Source organism: Echiichthys vipera (assembly GCF_963691815.1).
Source record: "Echiichthys vipera genome assembly, chromosome: 9".
Classification (NCBI taxonomy): Eukaryota; Metazoa; Chordata; class Actinopteri; order Perciformes; family Trachinidae; genus Echiichthys; species Echiichthys vipera.
Genome location: NC_139834.1, coordinates 26,072,846 through 26,094,118, shown reverse-complemented (window position 1 = coordinate 26,094,118; position 21,273 = coordinate 26,072,846). Strand labels below are relative to the sequence as shown.

The window sequence follows — 21,273 nt, the reverse complement described above, 5'->3', positions numbered from 1 at the left end:
AGTTTCTACAACCATGAAATAATCTTTTAAATTGGGTTTTTTTCTGGAATGCATTTCCTGCCTTACTTTTCAATATTAATATCAGTTAACTTGTGTTAGCTAACTCTTTGATCGATATTCTCGGTCATCACTCAGTTCAGAGGGGAGAGCACTAAAGAGGTTCATTGTTATTTCTTTCACTTTGGGGGACAGGAACTTCATCTCTGTCCAAAAAATAAATAAAAATGCTCCAGATTCAGAAGCAGAGACAAGTAAAATTAACTTAACATAGTGCCATCATATATTTTTATTAAACTTTATGATAATAAACCATTTTGATGCCATTTCTGGCAGATCATTGCATCAGCAGATGTAGCCTATACAGCAAAAAGGCGTCTGGGCAGAGCCAGTGCAAGAAGAGGGAAAAAGGGGAACGACATGGGAGCACTCAGAATACGATGACTCACTTCAGGCATACAGCGACCAACTGAGGAACAAGGATCCAAACAAAAGACATCGAAATCATGTTCAAGTAAATGTAAGAAGACAAGCAGAAAGAAAATACCGCATTACTGGTGCATACCTCCATGTATGCTGCTTCAACTCAGAGCCAAGACTGACTTATCCGTGGTGAAATTACACCAATAATAATAATAATAATAATAATATTAATAGTAATAATAAGAATAATTCAGACACAATACAAAATGCAAGAGTGGATAAAACAATCAATTAGAAATACAATTTGAAATAAAACAAGAAAATAAACAACACTGAAAAGTCTAGTGCACTACCAAAAATACTTCCACAGCCAACGGACATCCACACAGCCTGAGGCCAAAGATTCAGCAGTTTCACACTTTCAAGTATTGATGTTTCACCATATCATAAAAAAATGACCCACAGAGGCAAAGTGAAATACAATAAAAATCTAAATTACCCACAGCGTAAGAAAGAGATCACAGTTCAGGTGGGAAAAGGACAAAAGGAGAAACCAGAAGAATTCAAACATCGCCATCGACCAAATTCAACTGAAGTACACCGAGTGATGCAGCAGATTTCACACAGACGTACGCCTTCACTGACACGGGGAAACACCGTCACACATCTAAAAAAAAAAAAAAACAAACTTAGCTTTTATTCGCACAAGGAATCAACCATTAAAATACATTGGCAGCTATTTATACCTGACTGAAATCACTACAGACTGGGGCTGCAACTAATGATTATTTTCATCTGTCGACTATTTTCTTGATTGATCAATTATTTCGTCTGTAAAATGTCAGAAAATGTCAATCAGTGTTTCTTAAAGCCCAAAATGATGTCAGAAAATGTCTTGTTTTGTCCACAACTGAATGAAAATATTCACATTTAGGAAGCACTTCAGACATTTTTTCTTTAAAGATGACTCAAAACGATTTAAAAATAGTTGGTGATTAATCTAATAGTTGATAACTAATTGACTAATTGTTACCAACTAAGCTCCAGCTGAGAGCTTACTGACACACAGGACGATATGGCTGGGGCAGGTTCACTGTTATTGTATTTTAATATCCCCCACAAGGTCAGCTGTATCAAATTACAGTTCATTTCAGTGCAATGACTGAGTAATATTACTCTAGTACAATTCCATTACCCTTAACTTTATTTAAATCACGTTTCTCAAGAATCACGGGCTGCAGCAGCAGAAACTGGCCAATTTATGAGTGGAGAAAACAAGGCGAGCCTCGTCTGTGGGTGACCTTGACCGGGTTAGTCGAACATTTCTGTTCTGCTCTATGCAGAAAAGAGGAATGGTCTGAGCACAAATACCACCAACAGGTGCTGCTCATTCACGGTTTATTTAAATGCTTTCAATAAGATAAAATAAAAACAACAACTAAACACGCATTAGCAACTAAACACACATTAGCATTAGCTTTTGTGAGAGACATCCTGAATCATGAGCACATTCTATTTTAAACGAACTGGATCAGATTTCACCAGCACATCTGCACTTTGTATTTGTGGACGATATTTTGGTGCTGATCCTGGAAGCTAAAAATAGCAAACAATCTGCCAGACAGTGCAGAGGGCACCACCATCTTCGTTATCACATCAATGACGTCGGCTTACTTGCCCCACTATCATCAAGCCTGGATTATGGCCATCTTCTAAATTACTTTTTGGAGACAAATCTATTCTTCAATCTCAGGCAGATGGCCATCTGGCCAACTGTAATCACCCCCTTCCCCTTGTGACGATCTCCTCCGACAGATGTTGAACTGCATTAGACCCGCTGATTAACGAGGACAGCTAGTCAAACGAAGCTGAGAGACGGTAGCCAGCCAAGCTCAACTCCAAACACCTATTCAGGAATCCTCTCCACCTGTTTCCTGTCAAATGAAAGTACTATTACAATCAGTAAATCAAACCTATTGCTGGGGAGGCTGCTTAGACAATTGTGCTTGAACTTCCACCGTAATGCTCCTTTATAAATATATAGATATATATATTTAAAAAATCAACATCTCATATGTGACACAGTATCAACAAAAACACCAAGAAATAATGAAAACAAGCTGATTAAAAAAATCAGACATAAAACCCTCGAAAGTGGGATCTGCTGGAGGCCAAGAAAGGACCAAACACGAGCTCCAGTTCTGTTAAAGTACAGAACAGCTGATTTGGATTTGCAGGCGATTACATAATGTACAACTCTTTAAAAACATCTCCAACACCTGAAATCATTATGTCAAATTTTTTTGGACAGAGAGGGCTTGCTTGCCTTCCTTTTGCGTCTCCCGTCTCCTGTAGCAGGTTATGTAACTGTCCTTACTATCACTCAGCGACCACATTAATAACCACCACAGCTGGAGAAACAGAATGCCACAGAAACAGTCTTAGGCTTGAGTTTAAATGAAAGCCAGCGGAGACAGAGAAGGAGGGACAGAGAACAGAGTGATTTCTGGCAACGAGCGGACAAACAGCTTAGCTTTGACCTCCTCTTGGGTCTCGTACAGTTCTGTTCAGTTCAGCCGGGGTACACTCCACGTTTAATATCCGTCATCCCAAGGAACAACTGGTTGTTTCTCAAGTCCACTTGGATTTCCAGTATTTGGAAAGTAGTAACAGTAGAGAATGTAACAGCGGGTTTGGGGGGGAGGGCTAGATTACAGACACATCCTGTGACAAGGCACTTGTTAAGAGAGGGAGAGGCTGGAGCAGTGGGGGAGAAAGGGGGGAGGGACAAGGGGCCTGAGCAAGAGCACTATGCTGTAGAGTCATCCTCTCTATGGAGGGTAAGGTTTGACTCCTGACAGAGAGGTCCAGCAGGACGACGGCAGGACAGAGGGGTTAGCCCAGGCAGGGTCCACTGATGTGGGGTGCAGTCAGAGCAACACAGTCCCTCCTCCCCCGAGGGATTTTCAGGCGCTGATGAAGCGACACCTCCGCTGAAACTGAAGCAAACACAAACAGACAGGCAGATAAGCGGAGTTAAAGATTGCTGTCACTTTGAATCACAAACACTAGGACCTGATGCAACTCATGGTATGGAGCTAAAAGCAGCACTTACTCAGCAGACATTACACCTGCCGGGTTCTCCAGACTGTGTCCTCGACATGTTTTTGGAATTACATTATTTTAGTTCAATGATTGGAAATGAATAGGAAGTGAAGAGGCCCTTTCTTTGAACGATTTTGAATGAAGCTAAGAATATTGAAACAATGAAATGGCCAGCCCAGAGTCCAGATATAAACCTCATAGAGAATCTCTGGAAAATCCTTGGCAACAAAGTAACGGCTAAGAAACCCACTACAGTTACCGAACTATAGTAGAGACTGCACGAAGAGTGGACCAAGATCAAACCAGAGCAGTGTGAGAAAGTAGTGTTGTCCTGCAGGCGCAGATGTGTTTAAGCGCCTCTACACTTCCTATTCATTTTTTAATCCTATAGCCCAAAGAAAACATTGTTTAAATCTTCGCTTCTCGTTTTTTTTTTCGCAAAATGAAGGTTATTGTTGAAGTCCTTTGGTTATTTAAAAAATACATGCTAGTGGTGGATAGGACGGTGGATATTCCATCAAATTCTGAACAAACGAAAAAAAAACCCCAATAATTCAGAATAAATCAAGTATTAATTACTTGTTCTCTAATGTTGACCTCCAGTGTATGTTAACTTTAACATTAAAAAAAGGCCTCAAAAAGGAAGTCCGCCTCAAAATTAGACATTCAAATAAATAAATCAATAAATACAAAGAAGTTTTCCTTGAACGTTTTGACCATGAAAGACTTTCAGAGGCACGGAGAAATCTAATCTTTATTGGTTGGTGCTAAAAACTGTTATAAAAACACAAAGGTGCTGCTTATAAAAATGAATTTAATGACCCGTAACCAAAGGCATGACTCACTCACTTTTACACTGCTGGGCTCCCTGTCTGCCTTATTAATCACCATAAGAAAGAGAAGAATGTGCCTGTGAGAATCACGGTTGATTATAATTTGAGCCTAAATTGAATCTTTTGTTGCTTTAAGGGGAGCTCAGCACAGCAGCTCCTGGCCACTCTATAATTTAAACCATAAAAAAAGAGACAAAATGAATGGACCCACTGGAAGAAGCTGAACTGTCTGGAATCAGCGTAAAAGTTTTAACAGCACCTTGAGTTCTGGCTTTAGGTGAAAAATCAGTCAAGCCTAATGGTAAAGAGGCCCTGTGGAGATTTCCTTGCAAACAAAAGTTCGGCTTTTAGTGTCCTTCAGGTTTAGCATGTTGAGTGCATTTCCCTCCTCACAAAACATTTACAAAAGTGCTTTTTAAATGTTTTAGATTGAGCATCTTTTAAATCCATGTTTACTCGCTTGTAGTCTTCTCCTTTATTGTCGATGGTGTATTGCAGCGTTTTTGGGCGTGTTACAGTCACGTGTTGATCAGTGGAATAGTGTTACACAATTGGTAGGTGTGTATCGCCTCACCCATGGGCGTAAAACAGCTCCATAGCGCTACGAGAGGTCTACGAGGTCATCCTATAATGGTCATAAATCTATACTAGACTATGTCCTTCTTTTATCAATGAAGCAGTAGCTGAGTTGAGGCAACTGAGCTGTGTGTGTTTGACAACATCATCAATCATCATAATCATCAACGTCATCCCTGCAAACCCCACCCTGAAGGTTCTTGTGTTTTCTGAAAGTATTACCCTCTGATCAGGGATCTTTTGGGGGGGTAAAACGTCTCCAGAAAATGTCCCCAGAACTTAATTCAGATCCTGTTCACAGGGGTTGAAACGCAACAAGTATCTCAAAAGGTTCCTAGTCCCTGGGAAGAAGAAAAACCCTATGAAACTCCACAGGAAGCTTTCAAGTTAGAGCTAAATCATAGCTGTACAGCAAAAGCTACAAAACTAGTCTCTGGCTTGATTGTATTTCTTTACACCAATCACAATAGTCTAAGCCCCAGATGCAGCAACGGTGCCCTTGCAAAATAGCAGAGATAGCGCAGGAGGAGAATGCCTCTGGCTTTATCCCTGAACTGTACATCTGGTAATCCAGACTATATCCAAACTATAACCCCAACAGTACCACCCTTCCACATCTACTGTAATGCAGCCCTTTCACTACAGTGCCACAGTAAAATGGTTCCTCCAGTAAGTGGGATGTTTCTGACAGATAAGTTCACTTTTGCAGGAAGAAAACAAACAAACCAAGTGCCAACAAAAGAGGCTATTGCACACAGTGAAATGCAAACTGAGGAGAATGAAATCCATTGAGTACTCACAGGGAGGCAGACAGAGAGATGTGGAGGTCGACAGCGAGGGTTCTACCTCCTGGTGTTGCTGCTAAAAGACGTCTGAGGGCTTTTAAAGTTTATGTTCTCGTACACACTCGACGAATCATCGTTTGTCATCCTGCAGTAACACACAGCAAAAATATTCACTGACAGAACAGTTGAACAGTTCATTTTCTACTCAATGATCTGTGATTACATGTTTAACGATCATTCTAGCATCACGGTCTGTGTTATACTTACACAGAAGAAGAGCGCGAGGAGGTCATGTTGGGTTTGGACCTCGAGTTGGTCATCTGGGGATATCTGATATTGGAATATTCCCTCTCCTTCATCTTATTCCTCTGTGAAGTGACAACATGATGAGAGGCAGACTCAGTTTACACGACACAGCTCTCACCAACTGTCCCGTATCTATAAGACCTGAATTTCACCTTAAATATTCCCAGATGTCATCCCCAGCTATTTGAAAACTTGCTGAGGTGATAACCATACTGATGCTTACCTCAGTGCTCTACTGTAACTGTCATAACACAACGCACAGCACTGGGCTTCAAAGACTTATGACATAAATATTTGGAAGCCTTCATTATCGTGTCAGAAAGTTATCCGGTGTGTTTTAATTTCTTTTGCAATCTCGACTTGTGCAGTGGAGTACCTGCTCCTCCTCCAGTCTCTTCTGAGCCGTGTCTATGTACTGCTGCACGGCCATGTAGATGAACTTATACTGCGCCTCAGTCTGCACCATGCCTGACCTCTGCTGCCGGACCCTCTGGATGGTCTTAGGGATGTCGATGTCACAATCTAGACCTGGAACACGCACATGTACACGCACATCCAGAAATGAGTAGAGATCTAGGACAAATATTTTGAAAAGTTTCATATTTGAGTGTCCCACCTTGGCGGTTAATAATGTCAATGAGGATGTCAACGACGATAATGGTGCCTGTTCTGCCGATGCCTGCACTGCGGCGACAACAGAGTGAAAATGTGGAGTTATGTTAAGGTGAAAAATAGATGTATTCACTTATAGAGCATATTTGATTTCATCCACTTCATCAAGACATTTCTCAGCCCATAAATGACAATGGAAGTAACACATGAAAGTCTAAGGTTATGAATTATAGGTTTTCACTTGCCAACAGCAATAAACTTTGGTTGTTGTGTCACATATAAAATGCTGTTAGATCTCTGAGAGAATGCAGCTCAGCTCACTGTTATTTTCCCACAATAACAACATTCATTTATCAGTGGGGTTCATGAGTCAGATGTGTTCTGTCGATCTGTCACGGTGTTTGCGGTACGTGCAGGGGTTGTTTGGTATGGCGAAATACTCAAAAGCCCACCGAAAGGACAACTCTTTTGCAACATTTATTTTCTATCAACATGTCACCTGTCTCCTGTACATAAAATATAAATACAAAAGCTAAAAAAAAACAGACTGCAGCATAACTAAAACAGATTGTGCTTTTTCAAAGGCTCTGCAATGTAGTTAGTGGTCAGGCTGACATCATTCCTAAGTAAAGCGATCAATAAATTAACAAAGCACGGAGTAATAGCATGTTTATTTATCCAACAGTTACTTTAAGTAAATATACCTACAAGTAGCAACATTAACAGTGTTTTTTACTATTGATAAGCATGTGTTTATAATTAGTTCTGATGGTTCTAGTTTGGAAAGGACGTATAAGTAGGGGAAAGTTTTAACCTTAATTATAGCACAAGTGATCTGCAACTATAGTTTCGGCATGTGTTCTGCACTAAAGTTGGCAACTAGCAGATGTATCAGAATGGGAATTGCCCAGCATACATTTGAATCTCAGATTGTAGAAAAGTGCACAGACATCTCCTCCTTCAGGAGAGCAAAGTGAAAACACTCTAGTGACAAGCTTTGCTCCGATACAAGTCAGTATAGTCAATATCCGACATTTGAGGGAACATAGACAGAAGAAAACCACATTTTTGAGTCGAACTGGTCTTTAACTTATGGCCCCAACCACAGTCTCTTTCATCCAAACTCTATGCTTCATAAAGTGAAACTGGTTGTACCTGCAGTGGACAACAATGGGTCCAGTGTCTGGAATGGTACTCTGGGTGCGGTTGACCTCCTCTAGGAACCAGAGGACACCGCCGGGCTCATTGGGCACCCCGTGGTCTGGCCAGCTCAGGTACTGGTAGTGCCAGATATACCTCAGAGGCTCCTTCTACAAGGAAATTATAGCAAGAAAAAATAATGAGCTTAAGTTGTCAAAAAAAAAATCTTCATAACATTTGCAGTATTATTTTGAAATTTGATTCTGTTGGCTTTGGGCCTGTAACACATATTCTGACACGTCTTTCTCCTACCTCTCAACATTGGCTCTGCAGTGTTCATTAAATCACTTATTTAAGAAATAAGGGACAAAATCCACAATACTCATTCCAAGCACGGTCTCGAAAGTTCAGCCAGAGCTAATAGGATGCTTCAGCAGTTTGATTTAGCCGATACAAGTGTTTTTTTTTCCAAACTTACAGTCGGTACAAAATTCTGTTTTTGCGTTGGCTCGGACTTGTTAATTGCTGTACTGTAATAGAGGGATACTCTGCAGCTTTTGTTGCTGCACAGTAACTGTTATTGTAGCGGCATTGCTATTACACCAGTAACAATGAGTAGCCCTGAATGCTGGGATATGCTCTGGAACACAAAATGAGGATTGTGGATTCTGTTCCTAATTTCTTACAGTGGACTGCTTAGGACTAGTATGAGGTTAAGGATTGCAAGAACCAGGAATTAAGGCAGGGCGATAATTCAATACAAAAATGGAATCAATACTATGAAAAAATCATAGATTATAGAGATAGTGTGATACAGTTTTGTACTAAACTGACAATAAAAAGCACATATATAAGGACATATTATTTCTTTTGGATCATTTGGACGATGCTTTATGTTTCCATCCTTGTACGTTATGCTCATTTTGCACTAGTAATATAACATGAGAAAAAATGTTAAGTTGTCAAGCATTTAATTCTCACAAAAATAGGCTTTACCATGCGGTTAATTCATATAGACTATTAATTTACTGAATTAACAGAAAACACGCTATATCGTGACATATATGCTGTCATCCAGATATGAAATGACCTTTATCACAGAAGATTTTGGCCATATTGCACAGCCCTACCAGGAACCCTTCCTGTCTACAGTGTAACAACTTTCTTTATATTGTGTGGACCTGAATGTGAAGAAACATGGACGACTCTCTCATCCTCTCATCTCATCTTCATCCGCTTATCCGGGGTCAGGTCGCGGGGGCAGCAGCTTTAGCAGGGGACCCGAAACTTCCCTTTCCCGGGCCACATTAACCAGCTCTAACTGGCGGATCCTGAGGTGTTCCCAGGCCAGTGTGGAGATATAATCTCTCCACCTGGTCCTGGGTCTTCCCTGATGCCTCCTCCCAGCTGGATGTGCCTGGAACACCTCCATAGGGAGGGGCCCAGGGGGCATCCTTACTAGATGCCCAAAACACCTCGACCGGCTCCTTTCAACACAAAGGAGCAGCAGCTCTACTCCGAGTTTCTCATGGCTCCATCTTTAAGGGAGACTCCAGCCACCCTCCTGAGAAAACCCATTGATGAAACATGGACGACTCTAGAATCTTAATTAACTGAGAGAATGTGCTGTTTTGATGGGTGATTTTCTTTTCTTCACAAAGAGGAGGGTTGGACAGAAGCATTCCTCCCATTTAAATGAAGTTCAGAGAGATTGACTACTGTGTCAAAACAACAGCTTCTACCATGCATTAATTGGACAGTGACGATGTGCACACAACAACAAAAATAATGGCTTTTTGTATTTAACCCTTAATTTGCTTCCTATTGTATTCATGTATAAAGTTTTTTATTTTAGGCTAGAAAATCAGAAGTATTAGAAAGCTATGTGCACTTCTGCTATCTACCTTTTCTATATCTGCTTCTTGTTTCCATGCTGTCGATCCCCCTGTAAGTACAAGCACGAGCTAAAGGATTGTGTGTGTGTGTACTATCTGTGTAATCTGACCCCGGGTCAGTGGGTCAACTCTGAATGAGTACACAGCTTTTCCTACCCGGTCCAGACGGGTCACCTCCAGCTTCCTCAGGATGTAGTCTTGTGCTGGCTGCTCGTCCACGTTCCTTACCAGCACCTTTCCGAACTCCTTAGAGGCGTGGAGGTCAGGCCAGTAACGGACACATTTGTTCTAAATCAGAGGAAAATCAGAGAGAGAGGGACGGTGGAGAGGGGAGAGGGAGGGTGGTGGGTATTAGACAATCGAAAGAACCAGCTCATCTCAAGCAGCTTTCCAATCAGCTTAACTGTCATACTATCCTTGTCAGCCGAACGTCGCCCCCCTTATCCCCCCACCCACCATCATCCCTACTATGCAGATCCATCAGCTAATGCCATCAAGTAATGTTCTTCAACTGAGAATGCATGGACAAAATGGTCGACAGACAGTTAGAGCACTACCTTTTTGTAAAGGTCAACACCAGGACTTGATGCTGTGTCATGAAATTGAGTCAACTGGGAATTTGCAAACTTTTCAAGTCTTGTGGAAATGTAGGTATTTTATGGGTCTCGTGCATGGGCGTGGCAAAATGCCTCAGTAGCGCCACCTAGAAAGTTGCAAACATTGAGCCCCTCGATCAGGTTTCACCTAGAGTTACAAAAATCATTTTTTCTGTTCCCTGGTTTTTTTGAAAGTGCATGAAAAAGCGTTTAGCTCATTGTGACACTGTCCACCTCTTGTTCATATATGTCCTGTTATCTAATAACACTTTTAGAAGTGAGGCGCTCCCATTACAAAAACTTAAACCTCCCATAACAGAAAACCCTTAAGTACATATGACTTCATTATTACAAGCAATCAACAGCAATCAGCTCAAAGGGGCTGAATCCTGAGACCATTCAGGAGTAAATGCCAGTGAAAGAAAACGAATAAGAGCTGCGAAGAGAAAAAGAAGCTACTTGCTTTGGAAATATAATGTATAAATAGATTTCTGCTTAATCAATTTGGCTTTATAGTAAAATATCGAGATAAACAGAAGTAATCCTAATGTTTCTCAGCCCTCAGCCGAAGTATACTACTGTATATCAGCAGTATGTTTGGTGCCAATCGCTCACCCGTCCTCGCTCTATCTCCTTGGTGGTCATGACGATGACGTGCGTATTCTCCTGGTACACCATCTTCCAGAAGTCAACAACTGTATTCTGTAGGCACCCTTGGGTGGCGATGAAGACTTTGCCCTCATCCACATGGCGCCCCTCTTCATGAACACTCTGAATTAAGTATTTTGACACAAAGACAATAGATTCATATTCACACGGAAAATGTAATAACGGAATGTGAACTCACACTGAAATACACTAATAGGTTCACTTCTTGATGAACTCTGCCATCTTTGTATGATATACCGTTACATAGATAGATGGCCATGTATACTGCTGAGCAGACTCACTCTGATGTAGTTGGCATTGATGTAGTCTGCACCAGGAACATCTGGATCTGCTTCCCTGAGTTCAACCCGAGTTGTGTCGACTGAAAACACAAAGTCAAAGTGTCATTAAAGCACATCAAAATGTCTACGGTTTCCTGAGATCACACTTGATGTTGTTTTTTCTTTCAATACTAATGTCAACTGATAGGCTGTGGGCTATCAAAGCAAAGTCTTCACACTCTGCAGAGGCCTCTGCATTGTCTGTTGTATATTTGTGTCATTCTTTCCACAGGAAGTTGGAGAGACAGGAAACGGCAGGTTGCTGCGTGACTCACAGGGGAGGATATTCTTGTATCTGTTTTTACTCTTGTTTTCTGGTTTCTGGCCTTCTTTCCGGGGATACAGCAGTTTGCACTCCTGCTGCTGAAGTACCTGGTAGTTGACGACAAAAGACAAAGGAGATGTTTTTATGAGACAGTGTTACAGACAAAAGAATTTCCACTATAAAAACTAATTCAGAGGTCATTCATACAAAGTTACCGTCCTGCTGATTAAATGTTTAGATAAAGGTTCCAGTTGGAGTTTTAGGCCTCTAGCAACACTATGGAGTACACAGTCCTGCCAATGGTTGGCCAACAGGTGGCTGCAATTCTCCAAAATAAACAGCAGTGCAGCAGCAAGGACGGGGAAGAAGATTCACACAATGTGTTTTGGTTTGAGTAACACTGAATTTCTACATAACTTTGGCCTATTTAAAAGAAATCTACACAGTGCGTATTTAATGCTCTGTGTTTGACAACCGTAATGGACCTTTAATACAGTGGGGGTCACCCTGGAGAGCATGTGTCAGTGTCCAACATTTCAGCGCAGTCTCAAAAAAGTTCTTCTTTCATACTTTCTATATCAATTCATTTTGGATGCATATGTGCTCTTGAAGGGGAGAGAGAACATGTTGAGCAAGTACATAATTCATCCACAGTTCCTTAGCTGTAAAAAGATAGATAGACCAGCATAATAGTGTGTATTCTATGCATATTATGCCACCCACACACACTTCAACACCGTAGATGCACTGAGTAATTTGAATCATCTTATTTAAAGATTGTAGCCTCCGAGCAGGAAATCCAACAACCAGACATTGATCAGTAAGTCTTGCACTGTAAACACCCTGGGCTTTGGGCCAATAGATATCAAATAATAATTGATGGCCTAATATGCGCTGAGGAAATGATTCATGGGAATGACGAGCCAGTTGTATGAAAATAACAAATACAGAAACGTAAGAGCATGGCACAAGATGAGCTCATTACTCATAGGTTGAATACATTTGAATTTCCACCAACAGACAAGAAAACAATTAAGACGCTGGAAATCAACATACATGTAACTTAGCATACACAAATAGACATGAAATAGATGAACAAGAAAGTAATGGAGCAAATGGCCTACAGTGTAGGACGACAGTGTTAGAGATGACAAACTACTGTTATGGAAAATACTATGTACTCTGTGTTACCGGGTAAAGCAAGAAAGTCATCAAAGTTGTAATTAAAAACTGGAATTTAAATATCAGCATCAAGGGGTGAGTTGTACAAGACGTCATGCTCTTATTACATCCTCTCTGTGAAAGTAACTCCCCAGTGTGCTGGAGGAACTGTGGACCTTTAAATACAAATCATTTCAATGTTTTCTGGGATAGCCCTGTGTTTTAAGATTTTTGGAGAAGGATTCATTCTGCCTTACAAGATCTTTATTCATATGCCAACTGCCCTTGGAGAGTAAAACTATCCATTTTTGGACTCGTACCTTAAGGATGGCCTTAAAGAGACAAATATTTATCAAATACAATAAAAAAAAAAGGCTCTTATAAGGAAACGGTAATTGTGGCAGAGCCAACTTTAAATGCATGGATGGATATTACAATTTACAAAATGGATAAGATTACATTATATACTAAACATAAATGATCATAAATCAGGGCAGATGGCATTCAGAAAAGTAATTTATTCTGTTTTTAATCTGTTATTATGCATATGGCTGGAGTCTTCCAGCTCTTAACTGGAGCTGCATTTAAGAAAACTGTTCACACAAATTCCAAAATGATCCACAATATTAACTCACATTACACTTACAGATACATTTTTCTGAAAATGATGAATGAAAGGAATCATTCTTGCGCTAACAGTTTTGAGGCTACATACCTCAAATTCCTCCCAGAATCCTTGTTTGGGTTTCTCAGAGTTGTCTGCTACCTTGTTGAGCTCTCGTACCCGGTTCTCAATGTTGGCTGCATTTATCCTTGTCGCATTAAAGGGCTGCCGTTGTCACATTGGCACAGGGGAAATGAATTAACCAACAGAGCAAAACGAGTTGTTCTGTATTTAAAAAGCTGTGTGAAAATAACATCTTCATGTGGTATGAATAAACCCCAGTATACATGTCTCCAAGGTAATGTATGCAAGAGATTCACCAGGCTGGAGGCTTTGGTTTATTTTGTTTCTCTTCCATACCTGTTTGAGGTGCACTACGATGCCACTTTTCTCAACCATGGGGTTCTTCTTGTAGTGATCCACCAGGTCAGCCAGAGTGTCGAACCTCTCACCGCCGCCCACGTCATATTTACCGTCCTGCTGGAGGTAAATATCAACAGTTCAACTACAACATGACCTGCTTAAAAACACATGACTCAGAGCGCCAACAGTATGCTGAGGGAGCGTTACCTCACCTGGTAACGTATCATAACATGGGTGACCTTGGTCTTGCGGTCCACATTCTCGTGTTTCTCCTCATTGGTGAGAACGGAGAGGACAAAGTCGCCCGGTTTACTCTGGCTCTCCCGTACCAGGAAGCTGCCGGCTTTGCCTTTGTCTGTGAGCAGTTTCTCTGCATCTCGCCCAGAGAGGTGCCCGTGGTACCACCTGAACAGGAGTGTGAGAGCAGACTGATATAAATCCAGAAACAATATTTAAACTGAGTGAACATGCAAAGCAACAACTTGAAGGATAATATAGTCTCATATATGGCAATTCCTTAAAATGAAAATCAAGACCTATAAATCCTGACCTTTCATTTGAATACTAAACGTATATATTACTAAAGTATCTGTATTATTGCATAATTATTCACATCACTGAGTAATAACAACAGTAATGATCATATTACAATGATGGTGTATTGAATTTTATTCACGCTGTAATATAAAAATGTTTCCAAATTTAAGTAGAGGTATAAGAAAATATAAATACACTTTTAGTGGCTCATAAGTGATGATTGAAAGGGATTACTTTTATCTTATACATTGTTTTTTTTGTTTTGTTTTAAAACCATCCTAACCATTGTGCCTTTGAACAACAATAAACAACAAAGCACACTTGCTCCACTCTCTTAATATTACCTTCACACCTGCAATCATTTATTTATTTGGCCACTTGGGGGCAGAACAAACAAGGTTGACCCATTTTCACCTTTTCCGTTGAAATGAAACAAACGGCTGAATGTAAGTCCCATATTCACTCTCCTTCTAGCTCTAGCAATACTGAGGAAAATATCTGTCTCTCCAGCTGCTAAATGCTCCACTATGTTCACCAGCTAGTCTGTGTAGCCGTGTAACTGTGTATATCTGCTGTTTACTGCTGAGCAGGTTGTGTAAAGTGGCTTTTTACGACCTTTTCACTGAAAACATCTCCCTGCCGCGGACCAAAATGCTATGCAAGCAGTGAGAGTGAGCCAAAACAGTAAAGTTGTAGGCTGGACAGATATTCAATGAGCTGAACCCATACAGCTCCTATCAATAACGTTATAAATATTGATTTTAGCCTTTTTAAGTGATGTTTAGGAGGTTCAAAACCATACAACACCCCCTAAAAACAGTATCAAGTAAGACTTTTGAACATCACTGTTGATTATTTCAGACCAGCTGCATTGACTGTCTGCTTCTCCAACTCTACAAATCTGAGACAAGGATAAAGGGTTGAGACAGAATCTTGACCAGCTGAGGGGGAGGATTAGCACTATGCTTCCTGCATCGTGAGCGTAGACTCCCACCCGAGATTGAAAGTGTCTCTTGCATTGCTGTTGCTGATGTTAAATGTTAAAAACCTGCATGTTTGCATTTTCTTTTTTTCCTGTGTGGTGAGCACGAACGTGTAGGAGGCTGTGACAAGAGAAGTATGTAGAATGGAAAAACCACATAAACCATAACCATAGATCACAAGTTGTTCTTAGACCTAAATAGAAACTGCGATACACACATTGCAATGTGCAGATGTGTAGAAAAAGAAAATAACCTGCTCAGTATGAGATGATACCGTGAAAACCACAGCGGAAAAATGATGATTCGCAAATGATGATATATGATCGTGTAGCATTTCATATGCATGGATTCTTGGCATTAATACACCAACTGCCATAGTCTTCCATTTCAATGAGGGTGTGTAGGTGTGATGAAGTGTAGCTGCGTGTGTGCTCTGGAAGGATGTTAGTGTGTGGATACTTATTGAGCATAAACAGAAACAGCAGCACCGCCTTCTTAGTTGGTTTGAAAATGCATTTGGGAATATGCCACTATGTATGCATGTGGATGTGAAATGCAGTTAAGTTTTATGTGTGGGAGTGTGTGTGTACAGAATAATGCACCCTCCTTACAAACAGTATGTGTAAACACATATGTGTGTTGGTACGTACTGTAGTTAGTGATCCAGTGGCTGATTCTTTCCTATTTCCCCTTTGTTGAACAGTTAGCTTGCTGGTAAAAAGATATTTTTCACTTTCATTTACATTACGAGATAGGGCATTTTGCCTAGATAGGTTTTTTCTATATTTTATGTTATTTCAGTCTAAGCATATATAGATATTTGAACATACATTATGTATATTACCGTATTTTCCGCACTATAAGGCGCACCACATTATAAGGCACACCTTCAATGAATGGCTTATTTTGAAACTTTTTTTTTATGAGGCGCACCACATTATAAGGCACATAGAATAGACGCTACAGTCGAGGCTGGGGTTACGTTAAGGACCGCCTCTAAATTCATTGATGTTAAGTTTGCGTGCTAGCGCTGTTGCCTTCAGTCGAATAGTGATTGTACTGACACTTCTACTTGCTGCCCTCTGTTCAACAACCCACTGTTCGAGTTTGTCCTCCAACTGTAGCCATCTCGCTCAATGATGGTCCATATATAAGGCGCATCGGATTATAAGGGGCACTGTCGGCTTTTGAAAGAAAAGGTTTTTAGGTGCGCCATATGGTTCGGAAAATACGGTAATAGTTTTCCGCAAATGTATGTTAAAATATGTGAAATATTTGTAATTTAAAAGTACATAAAAAATGGACAGCTGAGACGTTGATGCTTCAGCTAGGCACACCTTATTTTGACATACTCTCTGATTGCCCTAACCCATATAGCAAGATACTGTATATCTACATGAGACAAGTATTTGCATCAATATTGTGATGATCCCTTTAACTATATCATACAGCTCCATGTGGTGGTCAAGATGTGAAGGAGAGCTGATCTCACTTGTTCCTATGTTAATAGTAGCTTACCTGCTGAATATTCAACTGTTAAGTTGAAGTTTTCCCAACTGTAAATTTACTGTTCTGGCCTTAGTGGCTTACCCTGACAGACCTTTACTGTAATTCTACGCTGATCCAAAAAAATGCCCCTTTAGGTTAGGATGCAAAACTAATAATATTAAATCTATCTTACATCATGTTAAATACATAATGCAATTTTCCCTGCACAAACCATGAATGTCCCAGAGTTTTGCTCAGCATTCAAGGCCATAACAGGCCGAGACAGCACTGGAAGCTCAACTAATAACATTTCTCAGGTGATTCAGCTGCTTCTCATGGCAGGATGAGGCTTTACAGCCTGACACCCTAAAGCTGTAAGAAATAAAAATAACTGTCTGTGCTCAGGAAAAAGCTTCCATGCAGTTTTAATGAGTTCAGATAAAAGAGCAACATATCCAGCTGACCTTGGATAGAAATCTCTATATATATATATATATAGGTATACTGTTATTCTTTATTGTTCACAATTTGATAGAATATCAGCTGTGGCTATACTACTTCTGTACTAGCATGTATTTCTAAATAACCAAGGCATTTTAACAAAACCCATTTTGTGAAAAAAAGCAGTGAGCAAAATTAGAGAACACTTTCAGATAAATCCCAGTTATTGGTGTTAATCTGGCACCTGGTGAGAATTTACCTAATTGTCGGACACACCCTATTTATCTGGCAGCTCTCCTGGTTACTTTGCAACATGGCAAGCTGCTCTGAGGTGACTGAAACCCTGCAACAGCAGGTTGTCCAGATAAAGGCAAAAGGGATGACCGTCTCAGCTATCAGAGAGAGGTTGGGCGTTCACACTTTGAGATTTCAACAATATTGAAACTTTATAAGAACACAGATTAATTTAAGTCCCTCATAAAGGCTGGGTGTGGACAAGCGGACGGGATTATTCAAAGACTCTTAATGGGGAATCAGTTCAGTGATTTGATGTATTCAGTGCTGAACAGAGCAAGTGTCATGGTTTGGGGGTTGGGCCTCTTGTACAGCTACATGGCAGGGTGAATGCAAATGTTTATTTGAACCTCTTTCGGAAACATTCAATACCTTCACTGCAATTGTCTCCTGATCAGCTGCAATATTCATGCAAGACAATGTCACTGCTAAATGGGTTGAGCAGTTCCTTGAAGCTAAGAATATTGAAACGATGAAATGGACAGCCCAGAGTCCAGATCTAAACCCCATAGAGAATCTATGGAAAATCCTCGTCAACAAAGTAACGGCTAAGAAACCCACTACAGTTACTGAACTGTGGAAGAGACTGCAAGAAGATTGGACCAAGATCAAACCAGAGCAGTGTGAGAAACTAGTGATGTCCTGTGGCCGCAGATGTGCTGAAGTCATTCAAAGCAAGGGCCTCTACACTTCCTGTTCATTTTAAGAAAACGAGTGCCTTGGTAATTTAAAAATATATGCTAGTACAGCAGATGTATGGCCACAGCTGATATTCTATCAAATTCTGAACATTAAAAACACATCTAATAACATCTATATCTGTATATGCCTGCATTTATCCACACAGTACTAAGCATTGTTGGAAGTAATGCAAAAGAAAGAAATGTTTTCCCAAAGAAATATTAGGCAATATAATAATTATACAATAAGTTGTATGCAAATGTGAGCTTATTTTGCGTGTGTGGGTGTTCGTCTGCACCTCTCAGAGGTGGGGTCCTTGCAGTTGAGTGGGTACTTGAGCTCGATGACGTGGCCGTTCCTCTCGCGCAGGAGATCATGTTGTTCGGTGTAATACTGCACCAGCTCGGCCAGCGTGGCAAACTTCTCGCCTCCGTACAGGTCATAGTAATCACCTGAGTTCTGGATCTTAATGTGGGTCACCTCATCATTGCGCCTGAATGGGGGTGAAAAAAAACAGTTGGAACTCGCACCCTGCGGATATTTAAACACTGAAGACACAAACAGCCACCCACACACATGTGCATACAGTGTATGCTCACGCAAACAAAATCAAGACCGTCCACACTTTGTCGCCCACACGCACACTCACAGAGCATAGATACATACTGTATACTGTACAGTATAGAAATGCTCAGCTCCTCAAGCCATCTGCTCCCATTTCAGCACTTTGAAAACTTATTTTCTTAAAAACACAGTAAAGAATCTGCAGATGTTATTATATATGTACGCTGTATAGAATGGATTATAAAAAGTGTGTGACTGTTAAATATAATATAGAAACTGAGCCTTTAATGGAATGATAAAATAAGCCACGAGCTACTACAGGAAAGCAAATACAAGGAAAAGCTACTGCAGTGATTTAACAATACTGATCCATTTTAGCACAAAGAATATTTTTTCACCTTGCTTGTATAAACAAAACAACACAAATCTCCGCACAGGGGATCATCCTTTTGTCTTAATACTCTCTAGTTTTCATATCTAATGTGTTTGGTGGAAGGCTGTATCGTGACTGCAGAACAATACAACAGAGCTCAAAGACTGATAAGCCAGAAAACATTTGGTACCACTTTGCATATTTCAAAGTCCGCTGACTGCTTTGAATACAGTAGGTGCACACACACACACACACACACACACACACACTGACACACACTATAAAGATATTTGCCTGGTAGCAATGGAAGAGCGATATGCAGCTAAAGCTTGATTGTTACATAAAACATAATAAACATATTAAGGATGATGACACAGAAACACACACATATAACGGGTTGGGGGGTTGGGGTGTTAGCCCTGTTGCCAGTCAGCACTATCTGATCTGCAATATACATCACTTTGTCAATATACAATAGTGTGATGCAAGCTGATTATCAGCTAATGGTCATATCAAATGACACAAACACTATTTCCCCCATCACTTTTCTTGTCCTCATGCATTTCACATTCCTTTTTTCCTTCTTTCTATCCTCCCACTCAACATGCTGTAAATCCTTTCCTTCCTTCGTTCTGTCCCATAATCCATCTCCCTCCCTCCATCCCTCTCTCCCAGTATTTCCTGGTAATTGCTTTATGGCTCTATTAGTGGCTGTTGGCAGGGTGCCACAGGTCTATGGCCCTGTTAAAGGCCCCTCCTCAACTCTCAGGCCAAAGCTCCCTTTTCTCTCGGAGTTTAACACCATTATCTCTGGAATGAGCCAAACTCGTCCAATTAGATTTTCATTCTCTTCCCTGCTTTGCCTGTTTCGAACACTGATAACATTTATGGATGTATCATGATACGATAGGTCTTTACAAAGAGAATATAGGGAGGAACCGTCAGCATCACTGATTTCAATCCATTACTTAACATGATGTTCTGTCTTTACTCCATGTTTTTGTAAAGAAGAGTGAGGGACATAACTATGATTAGATGGCGTCCTCCATTAACACAATAATACTAGATTCCAGGGGTCTATTCGTAAAGTTATCCTCCAAGCAAATCCCCCAAATATAACAGCCTACTTTGTGCCTTACTAAGATAAAACTTAACAACAAAGCAGCAGAAGGTCAACTTTATTTCCATCAACATTTATTTCCTCATTTCCGTCAACAGCGACAGACTGGACACGTATGAATCTGCTGAAATAAAGAATGATTTAGTGAGTTAAATTATATGATTTAAAAGTACTGTGCCCGACATTAATAAAGCAGTAAAGAAGTATTTTCTATGTGATGGGTGATGGCATCCTGAGCAGAGAATGAAGTCACCATCTGCGTCGTAATTTGAGGTTCTCTGTTGTTTGTTTTGATAGCCAGTCTGGGTATGTGCATGTCGGTATCAGACGCCGAAGGTCACGGCAAAGGGTTGGTATTTGACAAGTTGGGGAACAGACCATGGGAACCATGTGGAGAGAATGCAAACCCACTTTTTTTCATTATTTTAAGTACAGCCCCTTTAATGAATAATCAATCATAAAAAGTTGCTATCCACAAACAGCCTTGCAGTTCTTTTTTTTCAGCATTGGGTACATACTGTTTAATAAGAAAGAACAAAGAACTATTTTCCTATAACCAAAAAGAAACCCATCCCTACTATGCATGTTTGCATAGTAGTGGATTATTTCCAGATCCAGTAGAGCACAACAATGCTGTTTGATAAAATGGCTTAATGCAGTGCCAGGCTGTAACAGCTTTCTATAAACCAAACATAAAAGTAAATTATTAATAGGTTTATCAAAAGCATTAAAAATCACAAGAACACTATGCCTAATTATGATCCTATGTTTACACAACAAATGTTCACTATTTTGCACAAGTGTGAACAGAGGCACCAAAGAATGTCAAAGAAATACGGTTGTTAGTAAACTATCTTAAATAAATCATCACCAACCCACAAAAAACTGCCCTGGAAGAGGAAAATCAAAGTTTAACAAATGTGTCCGATGGCCAATACCTGATGCCAATACCGATGTTTTTCAGAAATAACAGATCGTAGAATGACGACTCAATATCGAGCATTCAAGCCATGTAACAACCTAAAGTAACAGCTACTTTATGTTGCATTCTTACACTACACACTGTCCACAAGCAGTCCTTG

General features: G+C 40.3%; 1 protein-coding gene across 2 annotated transcripts in view; it reads right to left on the bottom strand.

The window, feature by feature from the left end:
* Window positions 1–350: 350 nt before the first annotated feature.
* ptpn11b (protein tyrosine phosphatase non-receptor type 11b) overlaps window positions 351–21,273 on the bottom strand; it is a gene marked incomplete at its 5' end in the record, with an annotated part of 43,978 nt that continues 23,055 nt past the window's right edge. Inside the window, 14 exons of one of the 2 annotated variants that reach the window (XM_083920686.1) lie at window positions 351–3,419; window positions 5,735–5,864; window positions 5,987–6,087; window positions 6,402–6,553; window positions 6,642–6,709; window positions 7,793–7,947; window positions 9,829–9,960; window positions 10,884–11,039; window positions 11,219–11,298; window positions 11,533–11,629; window positions 13,399–13,512; window positions 13,708–13,827; window positions 13,923–14,115; window positions 18,433–18,627. In XM_083920686.1, the coding sequence (XP_083776812.1) occupies window positions 5,777–5,864; window positions 5,987–6,087; window positions 6,402–6,553; window positions 6,642–6,709; window positions 7,793–7,947; window positions 9,829–9,960; window positions 10,884–11,039; window positions 11,219–11,298; window positions 11,533–11,629; window positions 13,399–13,512; window positions 13,708–13,827; window positions 13,923–14,115; window positions 18,433–18,627 (1,651 nt within the window). In that variant the 3' untranslated portion in view covers window positions 351–3,419; window positions 5,735–5,776. The remainder of the gene's footprint in view (window positions 3,420–5,734; window positions 5,865–5,986; window positions 6,088–6,401; window positions 6,554–6,641; window positions 6,710–7,792; window positions 7,948–9,828; window positions 9,961–10,883; window positions 11,040–11,218; window positions 11,299–11,532; window positions 11,630–13,398; window positions 13,513–13,707; window positions 13,828–13,922; window positions 14,116–18,432; window positions 18,628–21,273) is intronic. The other variant, XM_083920687.1, reaches the window with a different exon arrangement.